The 17,044-nt window shown below is 42.2% G+C and overlaps 1 protein-coding gene across 3 annotated transcripts in view; it reads left to right on the forward strand.

The window, feature by feature from the left end:
• Positions 1-17,044, forward strand: part of ABTB3 (ankyrin repeat and BTB domain containing 3) — a 180,411-nt gene that overhangs the window by 120,910 nt on the left and 42,457 nt on the right. For 2 of the 3 annotated variants that reach the window (XM_052669011.1, XM_052669013.1), the window contains 3 exons: positions 125-277; positions 13,402-13,567; positions 16,700-16,789. In XM_052669011.1, the coding sequence (XP_052524971.1) occupies positions 125-277; positions 13,402-13,567; positions 16,700-16,789 (409 nt within the window). The remainder of the gene's footprint in view (positions 1-124; positions 278-13,401; positions 13,568-16,699; positions 16,790-17,044) is intronic. The other variant, XM_052669012.1, reaches the window with a different exon arrangement.

Consider the following 17,044-nt stretch of genomic DNA (forward strand, 5'->3'; position numbering starts at 1 on the left):
CCTGTATTCTACATCCTTTCTGTACATTGCAAACGCATCCATGCACTCACCTCCACAAGCTATCAACCTACAGCCGTTGTTTTGCTGTCTGTACCATGGCACTGATGTCTGTGTGCTTCCCCAGGCCGTTCATCGTGCTGCCGCCCCTGATGGAGTGGATTCGGGTCGCCGTCGCTCACGCGGGGCACCGTCGCAGCTTCTCGGTGGACAGTGATGACGTACGGCAGGCAGCCAGGCTTCTGCTGCCAGGAGTTGACTGTGAACCTCGACAGCTCAAGTAAGTCCACAGAAAGATCGGATGCTTTGTGCAAAACGTGTCTCTCTCTCTCTCTCAGTGACGGCGAATTAGCAGGCAGGCAGAGGGCTCTCTCATTTCCCCGAGAGGTGCACGGATGCTCGGGCTCGTCGCTGCGTGCGCTGCGAAATCAGCTCTGGGATTTGCTCACATCCGTGGATAAGCCGGTTGCACGGTAATGGGTGCCTGAATATCTCACAGCTGGACCGAGCCCGTAATCTGCTCGCCTGGCTTTTTTCCCTTACTGTTAGGTTCTGCTTGGTAATGAGAGGCTGAAATTTTCTGCTAATTGTCTGCTTTGCATTGCTTCGCCCTAGAATACTGAGATACAACTGGCGAGGCTGCAGATATTTTCAGTGCTTTGTTTTCAGCATTAATGGTTAAAGGGCAGATTTAAACTTATAGGTAAGACTACTTCTCATGGTAAAATTGTATTTTCCATGCTAATGTCAGTTCAAATTAGTTGTAAATGTCAGCCTGGATAATTTGACTTTTTCATGTATCAGATGCGACCTTTTGGTTTTCTAATGAAGTCCTAAAGTATTTATTGCCAGAACGTTTTTAGTGTCTGTTTTGCTTCATTGTTATGTACATGTATAAAGGCATGATGTAGGGCTGTGCTGTAGTTGAGAACATAGTTGGTTTTGATTTTTGTATGAAAAGGCATTATGAATCTGCCAAAGGAGAAATTACTCACTGATAACTACTTTATGTATTTGTATGTTTAAAAAACCACATTTTTCAGCAGTCTGCCTCTGCTATAGCACTAGGTGCATTCCTCCCTGCAACGCAGAAAGCAGAGCAACGAGCTACATGATTAGCTGTGACAACCTGCATCAGAGCAGCTGGGCTATGCTGACCCTTGCCTTGACATGCTCTTTCACCAGAGACCATAATACTTTACTTTGTGATCTGCACAAGATTTTTATAGTTGAAGCCATTGAATATTTAATTGAAGAAATATGTTGAATTTCAAAAGCTAGATCTGGAGCGTTGCATATTTCAGATACTGACTGTAATTGCTTCCCTTCAGTGTGAAAATCTTGACCCTCATTTCCAGAAGTGCAGCATTCTGCATCCCTACTGAAGTGTCAAGACTTACAGGCACAGTGCACTTTCTGAGGACCTTGTGCTTGGTTTCTAAAAGGCACCATAAATTCAATTCCTGCTTTGATTTTTAGGTAGGATTGCAAATAAGGCAGTAATGTTTGCTCCATAAATATTCTGTCTTAAAAAGGGAGGTAGACATAGTTAAGTATTTGTGCACTTAAAAAAATGCTGTGTTCTGTTCTTCAAATGTGTGTGTGTATGTATTTTTGTGTAGATATAGAGGCTGGATTGGATGGAGCCACGGGCAGCTGATCTGGTGGGTGGTAGCCCTGCCTACAGCAAGGGGTTGAAACTCGATAGGCTTTAAGGTCCCTTCCAACCCAACCATTCTGTGATTCCCTGAATAACTTGTTAGATGATTTTCCAGAAGTTTCAAAATCACTTGAAGTTGAGGAGAGTTGCATTGTGCCCAAGGAAAACTTATTGGTGATGAGGAACAAATCAGCGTTTAGTTTAAAGCTGCCATCCAGAATTCATTTCCTAATGAATGGAAGCAGTAGCTGTTGTCCTGCCTGTCTCACAGGCAGGAATGAGCCTGAAGAGCGCAGCCCAGAATTAATCAGGTGGGAATGAAAAATTAAATCATTCTGGGGACAAGCTCTGGAGTTCACAGAGACCAAACACTGCAGTGTGCCCTTGTTTGACTCTAGGGGCCTGATCCAACCGCTGATGTCTCAAAGTGAGAATCTCTCCCCACTGCACAGGCAGAGGTCTACGGATGAGTTTTGGGGCACTCATGTTTGTGTCAAGGTCCATCCGTGGTGGAGGTTGGTTGTGCAGTGGGGGCTTAGGCCCTGCGTGCTTGTAATTGTGAGATGCAGAGGAGGCCTCTGCTATTCTGAACAATAATGCCAAGCATCGGGATATTGATTGGAAATCTTGCACTTGCTGGTTTTTATTTGTATTTGGTACAGATCCTCTCTGCTTCTTATTGCCATCAAGCCAAGTGCCAGCCTTCTGTGCCTCCCTGTGAGGGAGGGAGTGTTCCCAAATGTCCTTTCCTCAGCAAGCACTGATGCCATAAATGTAACACTGGGAGAGGACACAGCAGCTTTGCAGGGGATTGCTTTATAAATAAGCTGTGTGACGGATGGCAGCTGAAGGATTTTAAATGCAGTGAGCTTGATATATTTTTGTGACTTTTATGAAGATGTCTTAATAAGTAGAACCTTGAGGCCCATTCAAATTCTAGACTTTTCTTAGCATTCTTCTTTCGTCCCTTAAATACAGAAACTCACCGTGTGTTACATCCCATGGCCCATGTCCTGTGCTGTGTGCAGCTGCATCATTCCCTAGTGTTGATTCACAACCTGTCATTGCTAACACATAAGGCAAAATCAACTTCCACACTGGAAAAATGCACTTGCGGAGAGAGGGAGAGGTCTGGCAGAATCTCAAAGGCTATGAAGTTCAGATAAAAAACAAATGTTCAGTGTCTTATCTGGACTACAGCATGGTATCCCAGTGGAGCCATGTGACACCTCCCAGCACAATCACATACTCCAACAGTGAGGTTCCTGATATGTGTTTGTAAATCATCTCTGCTCTCTTCCTGCCTTTCACTCCAGTACTTCCTCTCTTTCTTCCCTCTTCTGATCTTTAAAAATCCATCCCCTTAATTTCTTTCCCTTAATCTCCTGAAAGAGGAGCTGCTTTTGCTGTGTGCATAGGACTGAGGGAGGTCGGAATCAGGCAGAAGCTGTCTGTCTCCTTCCCAGTCTCTTGATTTTACAGCACCAGACATGCCAGAAAGTTTTTACCCTTTCCCAGCTTTGGGAGATGAACAAGGATATAAATGTTCAACCTTCTCCCAGGAGTGGGAGCTTTAAATAGAGTTGTCTCCACCGCTTGCAAGGAGGTATGTTTCACCTACCTACCAGATGGGTTGACTGCTGGATGTACAACAGCTAGCTGAGACTGAAGCACATAAGTTGTGCCAAAGACATTCTTTGTCATAGTGGGAGACCAGACCTAAATTACATCCTACCTGGTCCCAGGCCATGTTGTGCCACCCAAAGCAGCTGGATGTAGCCAGTAGAGAGTCACATGCCAAGCAGCTCTCTGCTGGCATAAATCTGGTGAAGGTGGGTGCTCTGCCCCCACCACTAGGCTTTTGGTTAGTGAAGGCATCAGGGGTGAAGGAAATTTGCTGTCAAAAGAGTGTGGTGGTGTCATTTGTGTTGGACTTGCTCCTGTACTGCAAGTTGTTCTCAAACTTCTCTAGGTCTGTCTGGTTGTGAACAGATGCCTGCCTTTAGCTGCTCCTCTTCATTCCATCAGCAAAGTGTAGCTTCCCCTTGCTCAACCTGAATACAAGCAGCTCTAAACACATCTCTTTCCTTCCTCCACTCTGTAGGACAGTTATTAAAAAAAAAAGACAAAAAACCCAATGTGTTGGATGTGATGGGGAGAATTCCTAATGGATGACTGCATATGGGGTCTGAAGGCTGAAGGCAGGGAAACAGCGAAGGAGGAACATCCAGTATTGTTCAGCACAAAGGCTGCCGTCTCTTTTATCAGTAGTTTTATTTCTGCTCGCAATATATTATGGCAATCCTGCAGGACGCAAAGATGCTGGAACAAATTGACTGGAGAGAGGTGGCAGTGTCATGCAAGAGACTGTTACACAGCCAGTCTTGCATATGACTGAATTGCTCTATTTTCTGGACAGTCAGAAGTTAAAAGAAAGCGATGGGGTGCAAGTGCATATGAGGGTTTGTATGTTCATTCTGATGTCCAGAAGCAATAAGAATTCAATTCTTTGCCAGGCTAGGCGTTTCTCTGTGGCTGCGGCAGTATCTAGAAGGCCTGTCACATTTGTCAGTGCCCTGTCCCCTTGCCCAGGTCACTGGAAGGCTGCAACGCTATGAGCTGGCCTCTAGGAGAGAAGCAGAGTTCAGTATCTTTGGTGAATGGTTTCTACCTGTCCCTAGATGAAAAGGCTCCTGTCTTGAACACTAGAGAAGCAACATTTTCTGCAACATTTATGACTGTCTAGCACAGGTCACAGCTGCTTCAGCGTAGGCATGTCTTGGCAAGAGGATCACAGGAAGGTTCTTTAAGCAGAACTGAACTCCATTTGGATGATTTTAACCAACCAAGCAATACTTTCCTGGTGGCAAATGATAGAACCAGAGGAAATGGCATGGAGCTGCATCAGAGGAGGGTCAGTTTGAGTGTTAGGAAAAAGTTCTTCATTAGAGGGTGGTGGGCTTGGTACAGCCATCTCAGGGCATGACCCCAGGCTACCATTGTTCATGAGGCATCTGGATAATGCTCTCAGACGTATGGTCTGATTTTTTGGTAGTGCTGTGTGGAGCCAGGGGTTGGATCTCTTCCAATTCAGGATATTCTGTGATTCTCTGATTCAGATGACAAAGGTGGGCAGTGGCATTTTTGCCATCATGGGTGAGTTCCAAAAGAGTTTCTTAATGCCCTATCCTATCTTGATGTGCAGAGCACGGAGCTCCCCATATGTGTAGTCAAATGTCATTGGAGGTGACAACATCACTGCTGCTAGTCTCAATGCTGTTCTCTCAGGTTGCTGGGCTTGCTTCCAGTGATGGCAGTAAATACTCCTTTCTGCTCTGGCTGGCTGAGAATCTGGGTCCTGTCTCTGCTGCTGACCACGGATATATGCATTTTTCTCCTCTTTTCCTGCAGCGCAGAGAGGAAACTGGTATATTTATGTCCCAGCCTTGAGAAGGCACCTGGGAAAGGTGTGCAGCAGTGCTAACAGATGCCATCACCAAAGACCCAATATTTTGTTTTCAGGAAGAAAATCTTGATGGGGAAAGAAAACTAAATAATAACAACAAGGTTATGAAAATGGAAAAACAGCCATCAAAAAGGGAGTGAACTAGGCAGCTTAATGCACTCAAAATTATGCACTCATCTCTATCCCAGAGATGAGAAAGAGCTGCCTCATGAAATCAGAAGGTCAGAGGGAAATACTTTTTACAAAGCTCAGAGTGGTACCATAACTCTAAGGATTAATAATAGCAGTGCCCAATATTTGAAAAGGATGAAAAGGGATCCAAGGAAAATTCCAGCCCCTTAGTGTAATGTCAATAATATGCAAAGCTTTAGGATGGTTTTAGAAGCAAAGACTAATTAAAGAGGTTGTTGAGGGGAAAATGGGATAAAATGTGACACAGATTTTCTAAAGATAGAGCTTGCCAGACTAATCTAATAACTTCTCCATAAGTGATTTTCTGCCCCAAGGAAATTTGGTAGATTTCATCTTTTTGGACTCGAGTGAGCTATTTGATGCAGTCCATGCAGGGAGCTTTCAGTTAAGGCAGATAGATGCTCAGGATTAGTGAAGGAACCAGGAGGTGAGCAGAGGCTGGCTTAGAGAGAGGTGACAAGGGATGGATCGGTTGCAGTGAGGCTACAGCCAGAGCTATTCAGCTCTCCGATGTAAGAGCTGCTCCTTTTTTAATTCCCATAAAGGACTTTGGCATAAATATTAGCAGTGTGCTCATGATGTTAAAATTTGCTGATGCCGTGGTGTTGAGAGGCATTGTCCAAATAGAGGAAGTTTGGGGAATCATCCAGGAAAAAGTGGATGACCTTCAGGGCTGGGACAACAGCAATGGGATGAAATGCAGTTTTCCACAACTGTGAGGCAAACACATACAGCTTAGTTAAAGAATAATACATACAATGGTATACTTATACATTGCATATACACTGTGGTATAATCTGTATTGAGAGCTGAGTATTTGAATGGAGTCAGTGAACACTGTAGTATTCAATCACAGAATGATCGTGAACCATGCAGGTGACTTTTTCCTTAGCTGTGGAAAAAAAAACATCCAAAAAACAAAACAGTGCAATTTGAGGATGCACAAAGGGCAGTACAGGCTGCAAAACACTGATGGTTCTGTGGGTGTAACTGGTAGGAAGTGATATGGAATAGCAAATACTATGTCCGTGTGGAGATAATATTCACACTGGACCTGGCAGAGAGAATGGGTTTTGGGTTCTGTCAAAATGTTGTTTTAGAGAAAGGCTGGAAGAATGGGTCTCATGTAGCTGAGCAAGGTGACTGCTGAGGGAACGTGTGGCTATCTTCTACAAGTATGTCAGGAGTAAACACCACAGAAGGGTGTGTGTAAACACTCTGTTTAAAGGACATGCTGGACACTGAACTGTGTGGATATTAGCAGGTTGTGAGCAAGTTTAAGCTGAAAGTGCAGATGGGTTCAAGCCTCGCTGCAGAAAGAGACGGATTATTAACACTTCAGTCTTGTATGCTTCTGTAGTGGCTACCCCATCCCAGCCTCACCCTGCTCTGCCTTTGCAGCTCTGATCCAGAAAGGTCTCTGGGCTGTTTTAGTATCTGAATGCCTTTGAAAATCTGTTTTTAATTGAAAATCATTCCTAATTTCCAGTGTGCCTTGAACCAAGAACACAAAGTCTGCTTTTCTGTCTGGGACCATCCTTCTTAATGAAGGTTCTCTAGGAAAATAGGATTATCAAACTCAGGAATGAAGCTCATTTAGTGTGAGGGCATCCTTAGCTCACTGTAGAGAGTTTTCTGAGTACCATGGAAAGGGAAAGACACAATGTAAAGGCAAGATCTGCTGTTTTCTTCTTTCAGAGCAGTCTCTGCCATTTGCCATGTCATCTAAATACTATACTGTGCATGTGCTCTCCTTACTTAGAGGTGAAATAGTAAGAGTTGCATTTAATAATTTATTTATGGAAATCCTGTACTTGTACCAGAGCGTGAAAATATAAATAGACTTAATAAATAGAGATATGGAAGCACAAAAATATATTTCTACCACTCTTTGCTCTCTCTTAAAATGCAGAGTAAGGGGCTGAGGTTCTGTGGAGAGAGAGTAGAAAATTGCTAAGAAAATCCACTATTTAATTAGATACAGCCACGGTTAAGTAGGAACGGTTGGTGTTTGCCTACCTCCTTGAATGTCCTTGTTCTCCCACAAATTTTCACTAATCCTTTAACACCAGCCATGTCTATCGCCATAATTAGGTGCAAAAATGCCAAACGAGCAAGAGGTTGCAAACAAGCTGCTTGACAAAATCCAGCAGTCCCTTGGGGCAGATGGTGTCGGTGGATGAAGGAGATTTTATTACTTAAAAGATTGGGCATGGGTTTCTTGAGGTGAATCTCAACCTGTGCTGCCAACCGGCTGTTGGAAGGCGACAGTAATGAAAAAAATATGTATTGATCAGGAGGACCTTCTCCTTGTGTTCTCCTTCACTTCCACAGTAGAACACACTTGTATTTTTATAGGCTTAAGAATAGAGTCTTTTTTGTAGGAGTTGTTTTTTGTTTTGTTTTGTTTTTTTCCATTGCAAGTAAGCTCAGCAGTGTTTCATATACTTCTTTTCTATCTATGTTCCTGAATACATTCATCAGGATACAGATAACATATTGCCTTGCACTAACCAGGGAGGACTTGTGTTGTCTGTTTGTATGAAAGATTAATTTGTACCCAATCTTTCCTCTCCTCCATTGACCTTATTCAAAATCTGAAGTCAGATTCAATTTTGAGTATGGCTTCTGGCCTTATGTACGTGGGACTGTAATACTAAAAGTGCTTTGAAATATAGATTTTGATCTTGATTTTATAGTTGCATCACTTTTTAAGTCTGTTTTCCAGTATCTGTAACAAATCTATTTTCAAGCCTTTGACGAGAACAAGAGATTGGTTAATAAATATCCAGAGGAGTTTTATTTTCTTGTCTAATTTGGTTCCTGATTAAAGTAAACAGAGATACTTGTTGTCCATGTTAAAAAGCAGTGTTCTTCATCACTTTGATCAACATGTTCGTGCTTATGTTTCACTTTCTCCAAACTGCAAATGCAAATGATTGTCTCAATTTAGTATTTATATTGCAGTCCTATTAATATCAGCTGTGTATTCCCTTCTAAGGCCTGTCTTTGAAAAAAAAAAAAAAACTGCTCACAAATTTAAATCAAACCGTCTATCATTCCTCCTGCTGCTGTTGTGTCTGTAGTCTCACTGAAGAGCCCCAGGCAAGGAACAGGACCCTTTTGTGCTATGGGCTGTGCATACCCAGATCAAAACGGTGATCCTTGACCCCAAGAAATTAAGCATTGCAAATGCATGCATATTGCTAGCTAAAATATGACACCTTCCAGACTTGCAACCAGCTGAACTGTAATTTCTGACATGAGACCTCATTCATATTTAGGACAGAGGCATAGTGAATAAACTCAACAGAGCTGAAGAGATGGACTTAATTAATAGATTATCATTCTTTTAATTGAAAGAGCTGGTGATTTGGTCCCAAGTGGACAAACAAGGTTTTGGTGCTTGGATATCACGATGATGATTTGTTCCTTTTACCAGAGGGAAGCATTTGTGCTGCTGCTCATCACATTCAGCTTTCCTTTTCTTTTAAATTAACTATTAGCTCGTGATGCTGGCACGTATAGCTTAGAACATAATTAGGATCTTCTTTTTTTTTTCTTTCTTTTTTTTTTCCTCCTTTTTATGACATTTACAGAGCATTGCATTTTTTAATTGTCCACTACTGACTATGGCAATAATCCCCTCCAAGAGAACAAATAATTAAAAAGCAATGTAATAAGAGAACTGCTGTGTCTACCAGTTACGATGGAAACACTTTGAATCATCTGTTTCCCCAAATGTATTCAATCCGTAACTTATTAAAGATCAGCACAGACCCTTTCTTAGCCACTCCAAATGAAAATGACAAAACTTTACATTTGTAACAGCTGCCGTAGAAATGCTGCATTCCATCGCCCTAATGTGAGTTTGGGAAAAGACAAAAATAATTTGCTCTGCTGCTGGGAGCCATTATAAATGAGGAAGATTACCTTTGGCTCCTGTCAGAAGTGTGAGTATTTTGGATTAGGATAGAATGTCATGGGCACCGTGCAGAATTTGACAGTGGCCAGTCACAAATAATTAACGTTACCATGGCATTGCCCATATGATGCCATAGTGAAGTTAATTGTATATGCAGTGGCAACACGGTAGCGATCTTGAAGGTAACTGCTGTAGAAGAAATATTGGTGAGGAATTAAAAGAAATTTGGGAGCAAACCTCTTTAAAAAAAAAAAATTCCAAAACGTGGTTGAGGCTTAGCAATAAAAATAAAATCAAGAAAATTTTGCCTTCTAGTTTTTCTTTTACTGAATATAAGAGTAATTTGCTTGATGTAGGATAGTGAGCTTGTAGGCTGTGTTACTGAAGCCCTGAATTATGGGGACTACATCATCTGCCAGAGCCCTTGAAGCTGGCAGCCCTGGATGGATCCTGCCATCCCAGAACTGTCTTCAGCAAGAAGAGGGGGAGAGCACTGCCCCTGCGATCTGCTCCTCTCATAGCTGTCCCAGATGATAAAGAAGCCAGGTGAGGACTTGAAAAAGGACAAACTGTGAGCACTGGCAGCCGGCAGATCTGGCAACAAACTGAGGTGGCCTTGGAGGGGACATCCAGCTGTCAAGCCGGTGTCAGCATCCTGTGCGACTGGAAAGATCACAAATACTTCTTGGCAAAAGGGCTGCAAACTGACTGTGCAGCTGGGGACGTTTCCAGTTCCATTTCTTTGTAGGCACAGCTTCACAACTCTGAAGAGTGACTCTGTATGTTTAGCTGACCTTAGTCAACCTGATCTTTCAAACTTCTTTCCCATCCCTTCCCTCCCTCTTCATTGCTTGTCAGTATATTCATTACATTACAAAGATGGGAAGTCTGAATGCATCAAGCTTTGGTGCCTGCTCTCCTCCTTCTTTTATCTTGCATTCTTTAATGTTTGTGAGTCTCTGTGTTGTCTGTGATGGGAGAACATCCATTACTGTAATATGGAGCAGAGACCCGCACTCGTACTTCACTGTTGGAATTAGCACTGCACAGTTTCTGGTAAGAAAAAGGACCTGGGAGCAAATGCAGTGCTGGGTTGTCTTAGGGCTCATTTTTGATGGCTTTGGGTTTTTTTTTCACTTTCTTTCATTTTCATTCTGCAGTGTGGCTGCTTGCTCTGTCTGCTGTACCATCTTCCCAGTTGGCTTTTTCCAGTGTTAAAAATGATGCTGTATTCTCCTATTCTGTACTTGTAGTTCCTGATCATTTTTGATCCGTCTCTTCACTGCTTTATATCTGTACATGTTAAATCTCCTTTCCTTAACTCACTCATCTCTCTGGCATTTTTTGTTGCTGCTATGCTTTCTGTTCTGAAACATTCTCCATTCCATTCCCTTATGTCATGTTCTTGTTTTATTGAACACCCCAGTTTAGTCATTTTATTAGTCAATATATGATAATGGTGGGAGCAGCAATGATCTGGGTCCAGTCTTGCCACTGTTCCATAAATCAGAACTATAACCCACTTGTGATGGACCCTTTTGGGGGTACTGACAACCGGTAATGGTACTAAGTTGTGGCTTCTTGCTTTGTAGTACATGGTCTGGATGGCATGTCTTCAGTGTTATCCAGCAGCCTTGCAACTCAGACACTGCTCTGAATGCGGATTGTTGCAGTGTTTACACAGCTGCTCACAAAGCTATAGCCTTGAACCAAAACTTATTCCCCATAGCTGATTGAGGAGTACTAATTGGCTGATACACAGTATGAGTGTTAAAAAATCCCCCTTTATAGGCTCTGAGCAGGTGAACTGGTGTGCTCCTAGGGTATCAGTTCCAGCTTTCAGAGGAGTCACTTACAGAGCAGTAGATGCTGCCTGAATTCATACCAGAGCAGAACTCTGGGCAGCCCATACGAAATAAATAAGGTAGGCCCTTGTTCCTTCTTCCTTTCTTGTGTGGGTGTGTAACTCAGGTCAAAGTCATATTTCTGGGGAAGAGAAGATCATCAGCTGGCATTCTGCGTGCACCAAGTCTGGTTGACGTCAGTGAAGCTCTGCCTGTTTCTGCTAGCACTGATTTTGACCCATTTTATTCAGTGTATGTTATATATCTTGGTACAAATGATGAAGCAGTGGCTTGACACAATCAGTGATTCATAGTGGCAGACATCTCTGCAGTCCTCAGAGGATGTTTAGATCTTTCCAGAGGCATGCTTCACTGAGGAACCACCTTGTTTTCAGCCCACAGTCATCCGGAAATGGCCAGCTGGAGCTGGGAGGTTCAGGCATTCCCTCTGGGCACTGTAAATCCCAACACCTACTTGTGAGCATGCTTTGTCTTAGTTGTAGGTTAAAGGAGAGCACAGATATCTCTAGTATCCTGTACTATGGGGGTAGCAAGTACCAAATGCTGTGTAGCTCTTGTGCCAGAAATGTGCCATACAGCGTGAACATGTAGAAGCAGCAATTGCTCCTGTGGATCGCTGTGTTATCGAGCTCAGCCCTGCATATCTGTACTGGCTTTTCTTTTTCCTTAAAAATTGCTCAAAAAACATCTGTGCAACAAACAGCACTGTTATGGTTTTCTTTGTTCATCTCCTTTGTAGGCATATTACTTCTGCAGATCTGGTTGCTGTTGTTACAGTGGTATTATTGTGGTTGTGTGTTGTATGGCATGCTGTTGTGATGAAGTGTCATTCTGTTTTTTCCCCCCAAATAATGGTACTCCAAGCTTGCTTCATTTGCTTTTGTAGGACATCGACTTTTCAGCAGATAAAGCCAAAACTGAGCGTGTAAAGTGAACAGCACCAAAATATCCACTGGCTTCCAATCCAGTCACAGCCCAGCAAGGCAAAGAGCAAGCTCAGGCCCAGATGCCAGCTTCAGTTCTTAGCCCTGCAGAAGCTTTGATCAAAATACTTTGTATTTCCAGTTTAATTTTCTTTCCTCTGCTGAAAGAAGAACAGTACCTGTTAATACATACCACTGCTTCTATATAGAGTATTATTTGCATATTGCTGTTAAATATTAAGCAGTCTTATATATTTTATAAAGCACCGATACAGTACTTTGAAGAAGAAAATTAAATGATAATGATGTTCTGTTTATATACTTTTTTATTCTCTCCATTTTTTTTCATGTGAAATAGAAAACAAGTGCTTGCTGTCTATCTGCAGTTTTCACTTTTGATCTTGATTTTGTTTTTCATTCATAAGTAGCCCCTTGTTTTCTGACCTGGTGTCACTGAAGAATCAAAGTGTTGTTTTTCCAGTTCTTTATCCAACTTCACACCAAAAGCACTGTGGATTTGGACTCCACCCTGTACCCAGACACTCTTCAGCATGAAAGAAAAGCAAATCTGTCTTTTAATAAGATGAAACCGAGTTAAGTAAACATCAGATTTGAATTGCCTGCTCTCTCTGGAGCTGTAGATTCACATCTTGGCTAAATAACTCCTAGCCCTTCATCCATTTGAAATGGAGATCTTGAGCAGCTTACAGCTTGTGGATCTTTTGAATAAGATCTGAAAAGAGTGATATCTCGTTTGTTATGCACAGCCAGTGGGGATGCATGATATTTTGCCACAGTTACCTGGCAAAAATGCTTTTCTCTTTCCTGATCACACGGTGCCCTACTTGTCTGCAGGACTTGCGTTTTCTGCTCTGCAGAGGCACCTCTGTTTCTGGGGCTGTGCTTGTAAGACACTTGAAGGTGTTTGGAATGATGTTGTTTTCTCTTTGTTGTATTGTCAATGATGATACATCCATTTGATGTTAGTTCAAAGCTAACTGAAGCCACTGAAACTTTTCAGTAACTGAGGGGACTGGATCACCTCACCATGCAGAGGGAGAACTTGCAGTGAGAACGTGCTGTGTGTTAATTCCAGAGGGGAAAAAAATCAAGTGAAAGCGCTCTTTTTTTTTCCCAACAAAAAAAAAAGAAAATATGTAATTTGTCCCATGAAAGATAGACCAAGGGCAGTCTCCATTAGCATGCATTAGCATTTCCCATTCAGCACTTTCCTTGGGCATAGAGGTCAAAGGAGAATGAATGGTGTGCATGACCTACATCCTTCAAAGATAGGGCAGAGTATTATTTTCCTAAGGGCAGCAAGGTCTGTCCTCTGACTGTCCTCTGAGGGACTTTATTTCTCACGTTCACAGGATCGACGACTGTTTTTGTGCATCTCGGAAACTGGATGCAGTTGCCACTGAAGCGAAGTTCAAGCAGGACCTGGGCTTCCGGATGCTCAACTGTGGCCGAACGGATCTGGTGAAACAGGCCATAGCCTTGCTAGGGCCGGATGGGATTAACAGCATGAGTGAACAGGTAACAAGACAGAAATGCAAAGAAGAAATGAAACATGAGAGTTTTTTTCTGTTTATCAAAGCAAATGAACCCAAATGTCAACTAAATGTAGGTAGGACCTTAATGCTTTCCCTGCGTTATTTTGCAAAATAGTGAGTTAAATTTGCAAAATTATTTTGCAAAAGTGAGCTAAAGCCTCACTAGGTGAACAACTAAACTAAGTTTGGTCATATCAGGTCATAGTGATTATTTAGAATTTAGGTAACTCAGAGTGAGGGTGAATGTCTCCTGGAATCTTCTTAACAGGAAAGTGAATCAGTTGAAGCCAGGAGATCAGAAGAGAGCTTAGTCTTGCTCTGAATACTTAAAGCGGTTTTAATGTGGGACAGAGCTTTGTGAGGTGGACATCTTCCAAGAGAAACTGCCCTGGGATTTTCAACACACTTCACATACACCACCCCAGCAGGAGAAGGTTAATCGCTGGCACTCTGAGTTGAGCCCTGTTTGAACTGGTCTTCTAGATGTGAAAGCCTCTCTGCAACGTTACCTCTCCATTAGTCTTAGGCCAATATCCACCTACAGAAGAACCTAGATTTCTCTGGAGTTACTTCTCCATGAGGCCAGTGGTTGTGTTGAGGGATAAACCTGCCTCTGCAATTGCCTGCTGGCAGCAGTCTGTTGGACTGTGATGCTGGGGAGGTCATTCCCCATTCCCGTGAGGGCAACAATGGACACAGATATTATGGTTTCCTTTTGAAGGGAATTTCCGTGAATCTTCTGATGCCCCCAGATGAAAGTCATGGTAGGGTTGTGAGTTGGTTTAGTTCCTCTGAAAAGAAAGCTGCTCCAGAGTTCAGGAGCTTCAGTTTGGGTCAGTATTGTGGATTTGTTTGAGAGAAGCTTTAGAAGAGGGCAGTGCTCTCTGCAAAAAATATTGTGTTAGAGAGCCCATTCTAATGTTCAAACATTATACTTTAAAAAAATCATTATTATTTTAACTTAGTCTGAATCTGGAAACTTTTTGCAGCATATTTCCTCTGTCCTCCAGGCTGAAAGCTGGAAACATTCTGCCTTGATGAATCAAAGTTCTTAATCACATGCTTAACTCTGAACACATGCTTACATCCCATTTGAGTGAAAGTTTTCTTATATCCCTCCCTGAACCAGATATCCCACATCTTGCAGGACAGAGCCGGAAGTTATACAAGGCTGAAAGAAAAAGAGTCATTTTTATTTTGCCAAAACCCTAATGTGCCCTAGTGTTGATTTTTCATGTTGTTACCATGTCCCTGTGTGCACAGAGTGGTAATGGTGGGCTCATTAAAATCCCATTCCTCCCATGTGCAAAGAGAGTGGTTTGAGGGATGCTGAAAGGCTGAGCTGCAGATCAAGGCTGGAGATAGGCAGGAGGGACAGCAGTGCAAGAGGAGTGGAGTTTGGAAACACTGTAAAACCCTGATACCACAGCATGACATTCAGGGCCCCTTTTTGTCAACGGTAAGTCTCATCAGTTTCAGTGGGTCCAGAAGCCATATGTGACACACAGGAGTTGCCATGGGGCTCCTGGCTGTGCAAATGCTGGGTCATGCAGGTTTTCAAAGTTGTGTGCTAAATGCTTGATTTGATCATTGACTGAGACCATTTAGAGAATTTGAAATAATAATTTAAGTCACCTTAATTTTAATCCACCAACCAGTCACTGTGTTTCAAGGCTCAAGCAGTTTTTTTTGTAGCTCTGGTGGACTCATGTTCTCTGGTACTGTTTATTAACTACCAAAAGAAGTATTCTGCCACTGATTGTAGCTGAAGTTGTTTCAAATTCTCCTTGCAAATAACTTCAAGTCACCCATACCTGTCCTTGCCTGGGATGAAGTTGTTTCTTAATAACAGAAGGAGGCTCAAATTTCTTGTTCCCTTTTGCTGTATCTCCAAAAGCGTTCTGCTCCTTGCATTTAAAGGGAACTGTGTCTACCTTGCAGAAACAAACCATAAGTTTTATTTTCTCTACAGTCCTTCCACATGCAAGTGCCTGCTACCTTCAACCCAGTGTGCAAGCAGGAAAAATGGGTAGTTCAGCAAAAGCAATGGTATTGGGCTCTGGACAGGAAGAGCAGTGGCATGGCTCTGTGTCTGGCCATGCTGGGCACCTCCTGTGCCTCTGAAAATAATTTCACTTTGTGGCAGCACTCAGATTAAACAGTGAACCTGCTGCCAGCTGACTGGAATTTTACCAGAGAACCTTGAGGGAGGCTATAAACACACATCAGAGGTAGCCACATGCTGCAGTAAATGTAGTGCAAAACAACTGGTGGCTGTTGGTCAGCATCACCTACTGTATTTAATAAGCAGCCTTTTCTATTATAATTTATGGTAGATTTAATGATTTTTTCATCGTTTCATCTAGATGCATTACCACAACCATAATAATACTTATCTCAAGGGAGACGGTGACCAGGTGCTGCAGGTATTTTAGACTAACACAAATTGTGTTCTATTGTGAGGGGTCAGTTAATCTAGTTCTCCTCCAAACAGGGACATGCCTTCCTAGAGACAGCAACTGTTTAGCATTTCATTTAAAGTTAAGTCTTTGTTTACCAGAGAGTGCAATACAAAGCATTTGCATCTCCAGCCTCTTATGGTATCCATATGGAAAAAACTTGCCCAAATTTACTTTGTCATAAGAGGAGCTTTGTATGTTTTTAAAGGCTCTGTCAGTAATTGAAAAGTTAGATTTTAAGAAACAGTGATCATAGATAACTGATCAAGATCATCATTTTTTAAAACTATCAGTGGGTGTATGGTTGTTTTGATAAGAACATTTCTCCGTGGGGTCCCACAGAAAAGGCAAAGATGCTGAGTTTTGTACATAAACATGGAGGTGAGGCTTACAGATGCTATTTCAGTGGCTATATTGAGAATGTCAAGGGTAACGGGGAAACAAAGCAGCCAAAGTGACAATGAAAATGGAGATTTTACAAAATGGTTTGCTTTTGTTAGTCTGAGGGGCATGACTGTAACAGAGGTAATGGATTTCATTAAATACATACTGTTAGTTTTAATGATACATACTTAACTAATTATTTTTAAAAAATCAGAAGAGTTCTGTGTTAAATTTGTCAATTCCTTTGTTTTTTAACTCCAAAAAATGACTAGGGCATGACTCCACTGATGTATGCTTGTGTCAGGGGTGATGAGGCTATGGTGCAGATGCTGCTAGATGCTGGAGCAGATCTGAATGCTGAGGTGAGGACTTTTTGTTGGTTGTATCTTTGTTCTGTTGTTTGTTGACATCTTAAACTACCCCCTGAAACAGTAGCAGAGGGAAAATCCCAAGAAATAGAGATAAAATTATCTTTTCCTAGACAACACCATCTGAAATGTGTGAAATCAGACTGCATTAGGTTAACATTTGGATTCACTTTTCAGAAAGGGTCAAGTCATCGGACTTACCCCACAGGTAATTAGATAGTTGTATTTACATACTGCAAATGAAAATGG

The sequence above is a fragment of the Tympanuchus pallidicinctus genome, unplaced genomic scaffold, assembly GCF_026119805.1.
Source record: "Tympanuchus pallidicinctus isolate F22 unplaced genomic scaffold, pur_lepc_1.0 scaffold8, whole genome shotgun sequence".
Lineage (NCBI taxonomy): Eukaryota > Metazoa > Chordata > Aves > Galliformes > Phasianidae > Tympanuchus > Tympanuchus pallidicinctus.